Here is a 15,809-nt window from a genome sequence, read left to right on the forward strand (position 1 = left end):
GTGTTCAAAAGCTGCGAGGTTTGGGGTCTAGGTTTTGACACCGGAGCCAGGTGAAAACGGTGATAAAAAGTCAATGGCACTGCATGGAATTTTCTTTGGATCTTGGCTATCAACCAAGCTTTGGATAAACGAATTTTCTAATTGAGTGCAAAAGCTTTTCAATTCCAGACAACCAGGTGGCCGAGTGGTTAGCGTGCCTGACTGTGGTGCCGATGGTTGCGGGTTCGAATCTCACTCAGGGCATGGATGTTTCTTTCTATCTCTTTAACAATACTATTTTTAAATATAAAAGATGGGGTTATCCGATAAAATCTACCCGATTTAATTATATTCGAAACTGGGAAAAATGGCATATTATACACTCATTGTAAAATAACAAATGAGACAAGCACACAAGGGCTTAATAACAAAACAAAACTTTTAATAACAAGGAGCAAATAATTTTACATCCGCCGTTGGCGGTTTCCAGAAAAGTTATAGAATAATAATAATGGTAGTTGAAAATATTTTCCTCAGATGGCGCTAGCTGTATCGCAACATCCTCCCCCCCGTTTTGAGAAGGCTGTGACCAACTCAAAACGAGGTTAAAAATCTTTTGGGTACTTTAATCGAACGTCCAAAGCGGGTAACATATATATATATATAATTGGCGTTGATCTGCTCACCCAATTCTGAGTTTACGACTATCAATGTTTAACTCTTCAGGCTTGTAATTTTGAATCCAACCCAGCAGACTAGAGAACTCTTGGATCAACCAGTGGGACAAATTAGACTTTTTGATGGAACTAACCCACATTTTCTTTACATGGAGAGAAAAACCTAGAAAACCTCCCATGGTTAGCCGGAAGACAAAGGGGCTCTTACCTATGATCCATCTACCGCTGAGGATATTTTACATCAGCACTCTGGTCGATTCGAGTCGGGATTAGAACTCACATCAACCAGCCAGCGCTGAGATTTGAACTTGGGTTACATCATTAGGAAATGAACACTCTATTCCCTGAGCCCCGGGGGCTCTAACATTATTTATAGGGTACTACGTTAATCACCACTCGTAATTAATATTCTCAGAATCCTTGTCAAAAATGAAGTCAAATAGTACATTCCACTGATAATGCCCTATAAATTACAAGACAATATTTTTTAAACTATTTCACATGGATGTAGTATTTTTTTTTTTAATTATTTGGATGATCTAGAAAACAACTAAAACAAGAAAAATAAACTCAATTTAAAAAAATCGTATATATTTTTTATTTTCTTCAAATATATGCGTGTACAATGGACTCCAGGAAAGATTATTTGAAGAGCGATGTTTTATGCCAAAACGGAAAAAGTTTTACTATTCAAAATTAATTTTTTTTAAAAGAAAAGATTAGCCATATATTTAATGAAAGTATATAGTTTTAAATTTCTTTATTTCGCCAATATAAGTTAAAGATAAATAAATGATAAAAAGAAATGGAACTTTTTGAATGGCTGGAAAAAACTGAGTAAAGAAAAACATCAAAAATAACGAAAACATTTCCTTTACCATAATAAGATAAATTTTCTCAGAGCGCATATACTCAAAATTTGTCTCCTTCATTCATAGCAACTAATTAAATTCCATTAACTACGCTAGTGTAGAACTTTATCGAAAAATCCATGTCGATGTCAAAGCTATGTCGATATAATTTCGATATATAATATAGTATCCTAGGTCAATTATAAATTGAGAAGTAATATTTTATTTTATTTTCTGACAACATATATTCCATATTTCTACTCTTAGACTTTCTCCTCGGAAGTTTGGCATTTCTGCACACAGAGTATGATTCGAGTGCAGGCCATGTTTTCAGTGTTTAAGTCAAATGAAAATTCTACCAAACAGAAAGTGCACCCTATTTTGAACAATACTATTTTTAAATATAAAAGATGGGGTTATCCGATAAAATCTACCCGATTTAATTATATTCGAAACTGGGAAAAATGGCATATTATACATTGTAAAATAACAAATGAGACAAGCACACAAGGGCTTAATAACTAAACAAACTTTTAATAACAAAGAATAAATACTTTTACATCCGCCGTTGGCGGTTTCCGGAAAAATTAGAGAATAATAATAATGGAAGTTGAAAATATTCTCCTCAGATGGCACTAGCTGTATCGCAACATCCTCCCCTCCCCCCGTTTTGAGAAGGCTGTGACCAACTCAAAACGAGGTTAAAAATCTTTTCGGCACTTTAATCGAACGTCCATAGCGGGTAACTTGGGCAGAAGACTGTTCAGGTTTTACATCAGCAGGAACAGAAGGCAACATCTTATCAGCATTTTGGTCTTTCATATTCTGATTAGCTGCTAAAGAAATGGGTGTTTTGGCCCTTTTCTGTAAAGGCAATTTAATTTGTTAGCAGAAGGGAGTTCTAAAGAATAAATTCTTTGAATGGGCCTCAACATTTCTCCATTTTGAGCTTTCAGTCTTACAGTTCGAACTTTCCCATCTTTACCAGGGATAAGCTCTATCACCCTGGCTAATGGCCAATTCAAACGCTTCTTAAAGTCATCGCCAATGAGAACGACCTCACCAACCGAAATATCAATATTTTTGCCCTTTAAATTTTGTTTTAAAATCAACTGTCCCAAGTACTCCTTTCGGAAACGTTTTCTTAAGGATTCTATAAGCTGAATTCTATATCGAATTCGCTTGCGACAATGCTGAGCATCGACCATATCGATATCAATTACTTTAGTTTCTGAGTTATCTAAAAGAAACATAGCTGGTGTAAGAGGTTTTAAATCGGTTGAGTCTTCGGACAGATAGGTGAGCGGTCTAGAGTTCATAATAGACTTGATGTCGCATAATACCGTTTGCAACTCTTCATAGGTCAAAACAGCTCCTCCTAGCGTGCGTTTCAAAAGATCTTTAAGTGTCCGAATCAGCCGTTCCCAAAAACCTCCCCACCAGGCTGCTGACGGAGGGTTAAATTTCCAGTTTATATGGTGTAACTCTGCCTCTCTCAAAACTTTATCCCAATCAATTTCATTCAAATCATTGTATGCCCCCTTGAAGTTAGTGCCATTGTCTGAATACATTTTTCTGGGACGACCTCTTCTGGCGACAAAACGTCGAAAAGCCAAAAGAAATGAATCTGTACTTAAAGAGGTCACTAACTCCAAGTGGACAGCGTGGTATATTGCGCAAGTAAACAAAACAACCCATGTTTTGCTACCTTTCTTGATGTAGAGGAGTCCCGCAAGATCCACTCCTACAACCTCAAAAACATATGCATCCTTCACACGGTCCTCGGGAAGAGAAACAGGCTCGGTGAAATGAACTTTAGCGGTATACCTTTTGCACTTTATACAGCTCTTTACAATATTGCGAATTGCTTTTCTACCTCTCACAATCCAAAATTTTTCGCGAATGATGCTCAACAATATTTGAGTACCAGCATGATAGTTAACACAATGATAATACTCGATTAATCTCTGTGTAAAAATACACTTTTCAGGCAAAATTATAGGAGATTTAAAATAAGGGGTGTCGATTCTTTCAGTTATGCGAGTTTTAACTCTGATCATACCCTCTGAATCTTTGTAAGCATTATATACAGGTATTTCATTAGGAAAAGGTAAAAACTTTGATTGAACAATGTTGATTAAACTCTTTTCCGCTGATTCAGTTTCTGTTAGGGTCAAGTTGCCTACAATTCTAGATTTCTTTTGAACGCGACAATTGTTAACGAAGCGCAATACCCAAGCAACATGATTATTGATGGATAGCTAGAAAACTGTTTTGCGTACCACGGTATTTCCTCCTCAACCGAATTAAAATTACTAAGCACTACCTTTCTTCTCTCTAAATCTACTTCCTTTTCGCAAAAAATCCCATTGCAAGGCCAGTTACTTGAAGTTTCTAACAACCATGACGGTCCTTGCCAACTTTTTGGGAGAACATCCACGTGAAACGAGGTCAGCAGGATTAATATCTCCCGTGACATGCCGCCAATCATTAGGTGAAGTAATTTGCCTAATCTCTTTAACTCGATTAGAAACGAAAATGGACCACTCCCCCTGCTCTTTTATCCACCACAACGCAACCATTGAGTCGCACCAAAAATACGTTTTCATAGTAGGGATATCAAGAGCTAAACGAATGGAAAGAGCCATTCTTGCTCCGATACAACAAGACATAAGTTCGAGTTTAGGAATAGACATTTCTTTTACGGGTGCGACTCTAGCTTTAGCGCGTAATAATAGAATTTTAACATTACCAGAATTTTCAGTTTTCATAAATACACATGCACCGTATGAAGTTTTGCACGCATCTACAAATACATGTAATTCCGAAGAATCATTAATTTCGACAAAACGAGGTATTTTGATGTGCTCAAAAAAGGATATTTCACCTATCCACGTAGAAAATTCTTTATTCATTTCTGGCGGTATTAAGGAATCCCAACTAAGCTTATCTTTCCACATCTTCTGCAACAATAATTTAGGCTGCAAAGTACTTGGACACAATGTACCTATTGGGTCGAAAAACCGCTGCACATACGATAATACAGTTCTTTTTGTAAATGTTTCGTTACGATCTAAATCATTAGTAAAGTTGCATCGTAAAGTATCTCGATCCAAATTCCACTTAATACCCAGTAAGGAAGTATCACCAGAAGACTTGGATAAAAGAGGATTTGCTATATTACCTTCCCAACCTCACAAATTAAAACAAGCTGTTTTCATTAATTTTTTAGTCTTAATAATAAAGTTTTCTAATTCTGTGACAGTATTAACTCCCGTGACGCAATTGTCGACGTAAAAAGCATGTCGGAGCTTGGGAACAACATCGGAAAATTCATCGGAAGCGTTCTCCAAGTGATTACTTAAAGAAGCCATTAGTAAAAAGGGACTCGTGGTCACACCAAACACAACTCTACAGTGTCTATAAGCAATGGGATCACCTGTCTCAGATGGAAAGAAAAATCGTAAAAAATCTCGGTGCTGAGGGGAGATGCTTAGCTGCAAAAAGGCCTTTTCTATATCAGAAGAAAGACCTATTGGAAATAATCTAAACCTGTCAATAATATCAGGAATCAATTCGATCAAATTTGGGCCTTTGACCAAACAGTCATTTAAAGATGGTTAATTGCACTGTTTGGCTGAGGCATCAAATACTGGACGCAATTTAAATGTCTCGCTCGATTGTTTGATGACAGGACGATGGGGCAAATAATGGCAAGGTTCATTAATTTCACTTTCAGGAACCTTTTCTATAATATTTATCTCCGGCCAGTTTTTAAAAACATTGATATAATCATTCAAATAACCATTTGCTAAAGAGCGTTTACACATATTCAAGTGACGCTTTAAAGTTAACTGTTTGTTATCAAGCAAAGTAGTTTCACTTTTAAATGGAAGTAAAAGTTCATATCTTCCATTCGGAAGAATAGTTAAGTTGTTATCTTTATACTGCTCAATAGCTTCCGAAAACATTACTCTCTGTTTCGAATTATCATATGGGTCTCTGATACATATTACATCGAGATCCCAAAGCTTATTTACATTTAAAGTTACTGAATGCAATACACATACATTATCACATAGGATACAATTGGAATCAACAGATATTGACCCACCATTATTTATATCTGCATAAACATTATTTATTTTATCAGTAAGAGTATTACCAAGTTTTGTCTGAACAATCATTAAACCTGATTTTAATGCTATTGATTTACCAGTAAACAATTTAGATGTAATGTCTGCTCCAAGAAGCAGATCTATTGCAGAATCATTAAAATTAACATCGTGATTATCTATGTTTCTTTGTTGCAATTCTTTTAGAGTAAAAGCATCGTTAGTTCTAGGAACAAAACCACAAATTTTCTCTTTAGAGAGGACTTCTAGTTTTAAACAAAAAGTGTTTTCCAAATTATAAACTTTAATCATGAACCACTCATGGTCTTTAGGTATAGTTTCGTTACCTCCAAATAAACCATGAATAAGCGTTTGTTTACCCTTGGGTTTTAAACACAATTTCTTAACAATTTTATTACTCAAATATGAGCGCTACGAGCCAGTATCTAAAATGGCCCGTATATTACACTCACTTTTCTTATTTTTAACTTTTACTATTAGAGTCATAAGAAAAACAGTTTTAAAATCATAATCAGGGGCACTGCTATTGGCTAAAGATGACACTTCCTCAGTTTTAGGTTCATTGTTCTTCATTTCTCGATCAGGACACATCAAAATAAAATGATTTTTATTACAAATAATGCATCTAATCTTCATCCTACATGTACGAGCAGTATGTCCCAATTTAAGACAGGAGACGCAAGCTTTTTTGTTGTAAATTACCTTTCTCCTTTCTTCTAAACTTAGCTTTCGAGCAAAATAGCAATCTTGGGAAAGGTGCTTTTTCCCGCAAAAGAGACAGATAAAATTGATCTTACCTGTATTAACATGCGTAGTGCTTACCAATGCAGCTGTGGTAGATAAATCCATTTTCTCTGCAACAGGCTCTTTCATCTTAGTAGAAGTTCCAAATCCAGCCCGAGCGAGGACGACAAGCTCCTCACCCTTCACCTCTTGCTGTAAAAAGTTCATTAATTTTTGCAAAGATCTTTCCCCTTGGTCAGAAGAACGACTTCTTTCGTATGCAATCAAGACAGTCTCCGGTAAAGAAGATTCTACTAGTGGCATTAGAAAATCTCCGTAATTGCTCTGTGTACGCCCTAAGCTTTCCAAGGCCCGTATCTTTCCTTCCAATTCATCATACAGTGCAGGTAAATCAGTTTTGGATCGACCAGATATAGCATTTTTCATTACAAGTGATAATAAGTCCCGCACATAAACTTGCACAAGTAAATCTGTCCGTCCGAAACGCTCTTTTAATTGTTCAATGGCTTTATCATAGTTCTTAGCCATTGCAGGGAAGCTGCCGACGACTCGGGCCGCCTTTGACTGCGGCTCCAAAGACGGCAACAAATGCTGAAACTTATCCTCCTTCGACAGTGTTTCGTCGGAATGAATTTTTTCATATTGGCTCCAAAAGCCTAAGAAATCTTTTAATTCACCACTAAATTTACGTAGCTCAATCTGCGGGAGTTTATATTTTCTTTAAACCCCATGTTTTATTTAAATGTTCAGTCAATTTGGAACAAATTTCGTGACATTTATCTCGATATTCTTCAGCTTTTTCAAAATCAGACTCATATTCGGTTTCAGCATTTTCCGAGAGAAGAATACAATTAGAAATTTCTTCTTGGCAGTTCGCCAACCGCTCGAATTTGTCCTTCAACTGGAGCTCGTAAATCGAAAGCGTTTTTATATTACTTTCCTTGGTATCCAATTCAGCAACATTGAGCACGTCTTCAATATTTTTCACACATAGCGAAAAAGAAGTTCTTAGTCCTTTTTTTTCGCTTTTAATTAAATTAGTTCCATATGAGCACAGTTCAGAAAAATTTAGTCTCGAAATTAATATATCAAATATCGGGCTCCACGCTGGGCGCCAGTTATTTAACAATACTATTTTTAAATATAAAAGATGGGGTTATCCGATAAAATCTACCCGATTTAATTATATTCGAAACTGGGGAAAATGGCATATTATACACTCATTGTAAAATAACAAATGAGACAAGCACACAAGGGCTTAATAACAAAACAAACTTTTAATAACAAAGAGTAAATAATTTTACATACGCCGTTGGCGGTTTCCAGAAAAATTAGAGAATAATAATAATGGAAGTTGAAAATATTTTGGATAAAAAGACATCTGTAAGTAAAAGTGAAGTTGAATAAAGTTAGAAGATTGCAAAAATTCCGCCAATATCTAATTTCTTCTTGACAAATAGGGCTACTAAACCATTTGAACAATATTGCTTTGCTTTGTTTGTTTGAACAATATAATTGTTGTGCTTTCGAGAAACAGTTATTTAATAGAGAGATTTCACTCATTCCTGTACGTTCACTTTCGTGCAGGGACCGATCAAGACAAATTCGGGCCCAAGGGCCACCAAATTCTCCGGGCCCCTTACAAAATGTTTTGAAATTAAATTACTAAAGTTTACATAATATTTTGAGTAATTAGTCCTAACAATAGAAAGGAATCTATTGAACTGCGTGATTCCAGATAAGCATTCTAAGAAAATTTGAAAGCAGACAATTGAAGATTATTTTTCTAAGATAAAGTTTACGCATCCGTAAATTAAAGCAAAATATAAAACAACAAAACAACGTTATGTCAAAATGAAAATAGTTTGGTGACCACAAACAATTGGAATCAGTAATTTTTGCTAAAAGTCTCTGATTAGCTGAATTATTTTTTTTATTGTAAGCTGTAATTATTTTTTACTAGCCGCCTAAGGCGGCCAGCTGTCCGCCACGATAAAGGTTTCCACAAATAAAGCTTTTTGAAACATAGCAGGAAATCTGAAGATTAGTGGACAATTAAAGTGTTTCTGTCCTGCAATTTTGTCTTCATATCCAGTTCTGCTGCAGATGTGTTATAGCTCTTGAGGATGTTTGAAGATGTAACTTTGCTATGGTAACCTAACCTATAATATAACTATCAGGTGGAGACTTGTTTTTTTTTCTTAAAAAAAGGCCTCAGAAATTGTAAAAGCATACAAAAGTTGCTTTAAATACATGAAAAGAACACGAAAACGAATTAATTTTTTATGGTATCTATTTCTCTATAATTTTTTTATGGTATCAATTTCTATTTCTATATCGCTACAAAAATTAACGTCGGGTAGACTATATTTGAGGGTGCCCCTTGATTCTCGCCAAGTTGTGATCGNGGGATTTCAAAAATAAATTCCCAAAAGCCCGCCATTCCCGAATTTTTAATAAATAAATGAAAAGGTCCATCTCAACAAATCTGTTACAAATTAAGAGGATTTTGTGTTTCTCTAAAACCACAGGGGGAAATGTTTCTAAATAAAGCGTGAAGTTCGCACACCTCTTTCCTTTTGACTGTCAATGAGTTCCTATGCATCACTGTCAAGCAGCTCACCCCCTCCCAATCACTACTACCCATTCACCCTTCAGAGTTCCCCACTTACCTCAGACGGTCGTTAAGTAGTCCGGACTTCTTCAGGCCACTTGGTCTTTAAAGAGTTAAAGAAAATAATTAGGCGTGATTTTGATATTTCAATAACTTTTTCATTTTAGACTGCCTCCCATTTTAATTATTCTCGTGTATGGATGGTAGTAGATGAGAAATGAGAGTTCTACGCCAGGGATCCGAGGAATCTGTAGGGGGCGTGGTCGAATGCGGGATCCGAAAGGGCTCGGTGGGGGGAGGGGAGAAGTCGCATACTTGGAACGGGGGTACAATTTTAAAAACGGAAGTTGCTCATTTCTGCCCGCCTACAACCGGATGCGGCTTATTTCTGCCCGACTATAAACCGGAACTTCGTCTGCAACGTCATGGAGAGCTTATTTCTTTTTTTTCTTAAGCCTAATATATTTCTAGTTTCGGTTTCTGTTTTAAATTTCGTTTCGTTTTTAAATATTATTTTCATTTATTAGTTTTTTGAGGGTGGCAACACTTATTATTTTTAATATTAGTTTTTAAGGATGGCAACACTTAGAAACTTTGTTATTTGGGGAGATATTGTATATAATGAAGTTATGACGTCATCTCTTATTACATAATAAATAAATGATATCATACTTTTACTCTAGTGGTGCCATCTATGTGAGAATTTTAGAAATAAAATAACTTTAAATCTATTTTAATATTTAAATCTGTTTTAATATTATTTATTAAATATAATTAAGGCTGAGGATCGAACTCACGCCAATCAAAAAGCCTTCGTGGGTCAGTAGTTGGATATCATAACCACTGACCCACGAATGCTTGGTTAGATATGTGTAAATAAGTTAACTTTGGTATTTTGAACCCGTGTATAAACAAAAAGGATTTGATTTCGATATCATCCTACGAAGTTGTTGTTAATTTACGTCGCACTAGAGCTGCACAATGGGCTATTGGCGACGGTCTGGGAAACATCCCGGAGGTTGATCCGAAGACATGCCATCACAACTTTGATCCTCTGTGGAGGGGATGGCACCCCCGCTTCGGTAGCTCGACGACCTACGCGCGAAGTCGAGCACTTTACGGTAGCACAGTTTAACGAGGACCAATACCGCACACCCTCGGTCCCTACGCAAACTGATCCAAGTGGACACCCACCCGCACACTGACCGCAGCCAGTGATGCTTGACTTCGGTGATCTGCTGGGTACCGTGTCTTAACGATCAGTCCACTGCGGGACCGATATCATCCTACAGTTTCATCGATATATTTTCACTAAATCTTTGACAGTTATTAAATAATTATTTCTGCCCCTCTTAAGGATATTATAACTTTCTCTGGATGGCAACGGTACTGACCAGCACGTTTTAATTATTACATAATAAACATAACATTATTATAACATTAATTATATAATAAACATTATTACATAATGATATCATGCACACGATTTTTATTCTAATGGCTCCATCTACACTTAAATATTAAAACGAAAATATATTAATAACTCTTAATTTTAGCTATTTTTAATATAAATATAGTTGATATAATAGATTTTAATTATTATTAACCTAATCAATATTAATTAATACATTTTAAATAAATTGATTCAATATTAAAATAAAAATTATATTTATTAAGTACTGTAAATATTAAAAGTATTAGACTTAAAGACATATTAATTTTAAATCAATGAATATTATTTTATAAGATTAGATATTTAACAATTGTAGATTTGATTTTATCACCACGTACGGGATTTACGGTTATTAATGCAGTCTTGTCATTTTTGAACCCAGAAAACAAGGGAACTCCTAGATCTTGAGACAATACATGTCTTCGAAGTGGACTTTGTGAGTACTCTTGCCATATGAAGAGGAAAACCTCCTACGCTTAGTCCGACGACAAGAAGTGGGCTTGGTTTCGTTAACCAGTATCCTGTGAATGTACAGAGGAAAAACTTAAGGTTTTAATAAAATAAATGTTATCATTTTATATATATTCTAATGGTGTCATCTATACTTAAAATGTTAGAAGTTTAGTTATTTTTTGATATATGTATAGTTGATATAAGTAACTGTAATTATTATAAAAAGACAAAATTTTTCGTAAAAACATGAATATTTTCTGATAAAATAGAAAATTTTGTTAAAAAGTTTGAAATATTTTTATAAAACTAGCAAATTTTTAACAAGAAGTTAAAATATTTTCTTAAAAGAGAAAATTTTTTGTAAGAAACATAAATATTTTATTAAAGGATAGAAAATTTTGTTAAAAAGTTAGAAATATTTTTATAAAGATTGCAAATTTTTAACAAAAAGTTAAAATATTTCCTTAAAAGAGAAAATTTTTTGCAAAAAACATACATATTTTCTGAAAAAAAATATAAAATTTTGTTAAAAAGAAATAAAAATGCTACATTATTTCTTAGCTCGTTAAGATTTTAACATGATTACTTTAGATTACGTTAGATCAATAAATATTTTCTATAAAATCATTTAAACATTAATTTTAAATCATAAAGGCAGGAGAATCCGTTGGTTCAATGAACTATTCAGAGTGCGGGACAAGGACCCATATTTAAATACTACTTTCTACAAAATTCATCCAGACTCCCACTTCTATGAATTAGCCGAAAAAACTTTTCAAAAAACTTGAGATATGTGGCTCTCGATTACAACTTCATAGTTTCCTAATTCTCGTTGTCTCTTTCTTAAACACTTCCAATGCATTTTCACACTATTTCTTCATCTTTTTATTGTTATTTGTGGAATGATCTTTCTTTTTTTTTCTTGAACAAGACGGTGTGTGAATGGATCGGACATGATTGAGTAAATCAGATTTTGATTTAAAAAATTCACTACACAAATTAAACTTATGCGAAACTAAATGAGTCAGTAAGTGCCTCTTTAAATTATCATTTCGAAAAAGGTCTTTTTACATTCTTCACATTCAAAAGTTTCTCGATTTTTCATGAGTTTTTAAATGTATACTCAAATTACACTTTCGATTAAACCCCTTATCACATAAACGATATTTAAAGTCTTTTTCATTTGAGTGAATTTACAAATGTTGAATCATATTCTTTTTATGCGTGTCTATTTTTCCACATATTTCACATATCTACAAAGTAAAATAAACGCTATTTGAATATCATACTACATTAACTCAATGAATTATTAAAAAAAGTTAAAGTATTCTACAGAAAAGGATTATTTTTTAAAATTGTTAAGTTCTTAAAGTTAATATCGTTTTTTTTTTCTTTCGAAAATCAATTTTGTATCGCAAACAGTAACAATTTTAACTATATATGCACATTGAGATCATCATAAGTTTCGAAACGTAAATATTAAACAAGTAAATTAAAGTTATACAAAAATATTTTTATAAAACCGGAGTAATGTAAGTGTGATTCAAGTAAATATTAGAAAATAATGTTATAAATAACAGAAACAACTCACATTAGTTTTGTTATTCGTTTTAGAATTCGTATAGTTTTCCGAAACAAGCCAAGCAGAGGACTGATCGTTAAGACACGGTTCCCAGCAGATCAACGAAGTCAAGCATCAGTGGCTGTGTGCGGGTGGGTGACCACTTGGATCAGTCTACGTAGAGACCGAGAGTGTGCGGTATTGGTCCTTGTTAAACTGTTTTACCCTAAAGTGCTCGACTTCGCGCGCAGGTCATCGGGCTACCGAAGCGGGGGTGCCATCCCCTCTGCAGAAGATCAAAATTATGATGGCATGTCTTCAGATCATCCTCAAGGGTGTTTCCCAGACCGTTGCCAATAAACCATTGTGCAGCTCTATTGTGACGTAAGTAAAAATACCTACCTAAACAATGAAAACAAATTCTCAATTCAAACTTAATATAAAATTACTTAATATTTTATGAAATACAGCAGATTTGAGCTTAGAAATTAGATAATTTATTTCTTTGATTAAAAAAAATTATCAGTTTGAAAATATCTCAGAATAAGCTGTAGTAAGCAGATGTATACTTTCTAACAGGAAGTGAAGCAAGTCAAGAGTTCGAGATTGTTGTTACTAACATTTACACTGAAAACACCATTCATAATCAATATGTATCAGAATGAAATATATTCTTGCGCGGAAAAATCTGACTAATCAACGAAGCTTTCTCATTGCAATCATCACAATAATTTTTACCATTCTATTACCAACAACATAACTTCGGATTTCATGATCACTTGCTGTTACAGATGTGCATATTACGGTAAAATAGTTTTTTATCGTTTTTTTTCTGCTTTTAAGCTGCATATTCAAATTCATATCGAGATCTTACAATTATAAAATTTTGATGTGTGGTATGTTATCTAAAAGTAATGAAGAGATAATCTATGCATATATTATTTGAAAATAAAATTTTCAAGAGAAGAACATTTCATTTGGAATTCTGCGGATTTATAAAACAGGTGAGTGTTATGATTTTTATAATAAAAAATTTGCTTGTAAATATTTTTTTTCTTATTTGTTGATAGTTTTCTACAGAATGGTTTTTTACGTCTGATTAAGAACTATAAGAATAAAAAAAGAAACAATATGAAAGTTTTTATTTCAATATAAAGAATTTTTAAAATCGTTTCTTTTTTCCCTGAGAATTTTTTATTTTACATTTTTTAGTTAATAATTTTTTGATAAAAATTGCTGTCAAAATACTTTTTTTGAAAAATTAAATGGTATAACATTATGTGTTTATGTATACTTCTTGTCTAAAGCAGAAAGCTCTGGAATCTAATGGACATTGCTACATTTGCCCACGTAATAACTGCATGCGTAACATATGAAAAATTTTTGTGCAAAGAAAACACACTTAGTATATGTCAAAACTTCAGGAATAAAGAATAGATAAGAGAAGGAAGACAGTATAGAGCAGTCTTTCTCAAAGTGGGCGATAACGCCCCCTTGGGGGCGTTTGAAACCTAGAGGGGGGCGTTAAGAGGCCCAGAAAAAATGGGGGGCGTCGATGTGGGTTAGGGGGGCGATGTCTAATTTGTAATTTCATTTACTTTATATGGTATTTTAAATTTCACTAAAGTTAAAACCCACCTACTACACAATAACGAATAATTAGTTTATATTTCTACCCTGTATGATGTTATAAAAACTTAAAATACTTAACATAGATTTCGTAGGATAGCCCGCACACCGTACGCAATCAAGTTGTAACAAGTTTCTGCGGATAGATAAAGGAACATGATCGATGATAGTTAAAAAATTAGAGCAATTTTACCTTAATTACATTGCACCAGAACGAAGCGATGAAGCCTTCAAGACTTCAAGATCATTTGAATAAAATGCATCCGGATAAGAATGACAAAAATGTAGCCTATTTTCAAGATCTGGAAAAGAAGCATAATGCTCAGCCAAGTGTATCGAAACTTCTTTCGATGGCTGCTAAGCAAGACGATGACGGACTTCGAGCTTCATACAGTATCTCTCTGTTAATTGCTCAAACAGGTAAACCACACACCATCGGAGAAACGTTAATTTTGCCGGCGATAAAAGAAGTTATACTTATACTGTGCTCCATAAACCGGCGGCAGATATAATTCGAAAAATTCCTTTGAGCAATAGTTCTGTCCAAAGACGAATTGATGAAATGGCTGAAAACATTGAAAAGTCATTGTGCAATCATCTGAAGACTAGTAAATTTTCAATTCAGTTGGATGAGTCCACTTTACCAACTAATGAAGCATTGTTGTTGTCTTACGTGAGATTTATTAAAGATGAAAAAATATGTCAAGAACTTTTATTTGCTAGAAATTTAGAGACAGACACGAAAGGAGAAACCGTATTTAAAACACTGGAAAAGTTTTGTGATGAAAAAGGAATTCTGTTGAAGAATAATATATCAGCTGTTACAGATGGTGCTTCAGCTATGACGGGGTGTCAAAAAGGCTTCATATCGTACTTAAAAAAGAAAATTCCTGATGTGCTTGCTGTACATTGCGTTATACATCGACAGCATTTAGTTTCTAGAAATTTAAGTGAACGACTATTCCAATCATTGCAACATGTCATCAGAGCAGTCAATAAAATCCGAAACAACTCTTTAAATGACAGATTATTTAATCAGCTTTGTGTTGATAATGATGAAGATTTCAACAGATTAATCTTTCACACAGAAGTGCGTTGGCTATCAAAAGGAAATTATCTGACTCGTTTTTACAATCTGTTTGACTCTGTCATAGAGTTCTTGGAAAACAAAGATGCAGAATTGCGCGAAAACCTCATCACATCAAAGAATGATATCGCATACCTGCCAGACCTTTATACATTGCTTAAGGATATGAATCACCAAATTCAAGGCGATGACTTGAACTTAATAAAAACAAAAAATGTTTCGTAGCCAAGCTGCTCCTACACAAAAAGAATATCGGCAGACGTGAGTTCCATAATTTTCCCAATTTATCAGTATCCTGCAACAACGACGACTTGCTCGTCTACTGCAAAACATTTGGAAAATCTTCACAGTGATTTCATTGAAATATTGCAGGACATTTTGAAATTGGAAATACCAGACTGGATGCTAGATCCTTTTTCAAATGTCAACATAGCAATATCACCCCAGTTGGAAGAAGAACTTATAGAACTGACAACGAACGAGGAAATAAAAATCAAATACAAAAATGGCTACCAACAATTTTGGCTACAAAAGTCAATTCCGCAGTTGTACCCTGGAGTGTGGTCTATCGTTGAACGATTTTTGATAGCATTCCCATCGTCATATTTGCGTGAACGTGGATTTA

The 15,809-nt window shown here is 34.2% G+C and overlaps 4 protein-coding genes across 4 annotated transcripts; 1 reads left to right on the forward strand and 3 right to left on the reverse strand.

The window, feature by feature from the left end:
• Nucleotides 1-2,227: 2,227 nt before the first annotated feature.
• LOC107454308 (uncharacterized) lies at nucleotides 2,228-3,567 on the reverse strand (the record flags this gene model as incomplete). The annotated part of the gene is made up of 2 exons (XM_071177006.1): nucleotides 2,470-3,567; nucleotides 2,228-2,371 (listed from the first exon to the last, which is right to left on the reverse strand). Coding segments are annotated over exons 1-2 (1,242 nt in total), but the record flags the coding sequence as incomplete, so codon positions are not given.
• Nucleotides 3,568-5,127: 1,560 nt separating this feature from the next.
• On the reverse strand, nucleotides 5,128-5,934 carry LOC139424906 (uncharacterized). The gene has a single exon (XM_071177004.1). It carries the CDS (start codon nucleotides 5,932-5,934, stop codon nucleotides 5,128-5,130), a length of 807 nt encoding a protein of 268 aa, XP_071033105.1.
• A 120-nt stretch (nucleotides 5,935-6,054) lies between these two features.
• Nucleotides 6,055-6,915, reverse strand: LOC139424907 (uncharacterized). The gene has a single exon (XM_071177005.1). The coding sequence runs from the start codon at nucleotides 6,913-6,915 to the stop codon at nucleotides 6,055-6,057; it is 861 nt and encodes a 286-aa protein (XP_071033106.1).
• A 7,744-nt stretch (nucleotides 6,916-14,659) lies between these two features.
• LOC122272322 (protein FAM200C-like) lies at nucleotides 14,660-15,409 on the forward strand. Its single transcript, XM_043055855.1, has one exon. The coding sequence runs from the start codon at nucleotides 14,660-14,662 to the stop codon at nucleotides 15,407-15,409; it is 750 nt and encodes a 249-aa protein (XP_042911789.1).
• Nucleotides 15,410-15,809: the final 400 nt, after the last annotated feature.

Source organism: Parasteatoda tepidariorum, unplaced genomic scaffold (assembly GCF_043381705.1).
Source record: "Parasteatoda tepidariorum isolate YZ-2023 unplaced genomic scaffold, CAS_Ptep_4.0 HiC_scaffold_899, whole genome shotgun sequence".
Lineage (NCBI taxonomy): Eukaryota > Metazoa > Arthropoda > Arachnida > Araneae > Theridiidae > Parasteatoda > Parasteatoda tepidariorum.

Bases quoted from the DNA above. Each gene is read 5' to 3' on its own strand.
- LOC139424907 (XM_071177005.1), bottom strand. From the start codon at position 6,915: ATGGCTAAGAACTATGATAAAGCCATTGAACAATTAAAAGAGCGTTTC.
- LOC139424906 (XM_071177004.1), bottom strand. From the start codon at position 5,934: ATGATTAAAGTTTATAATTTGGAAAACACTTTTTGTTTAAAACTAGAA.
- LOC122272322 (XM_043055855.1), top strand. From the start codon at position 14,660: ATGGCTGAAAACATTGAAAAGTCATTGTGCAATCATCTGAAGACTAGT.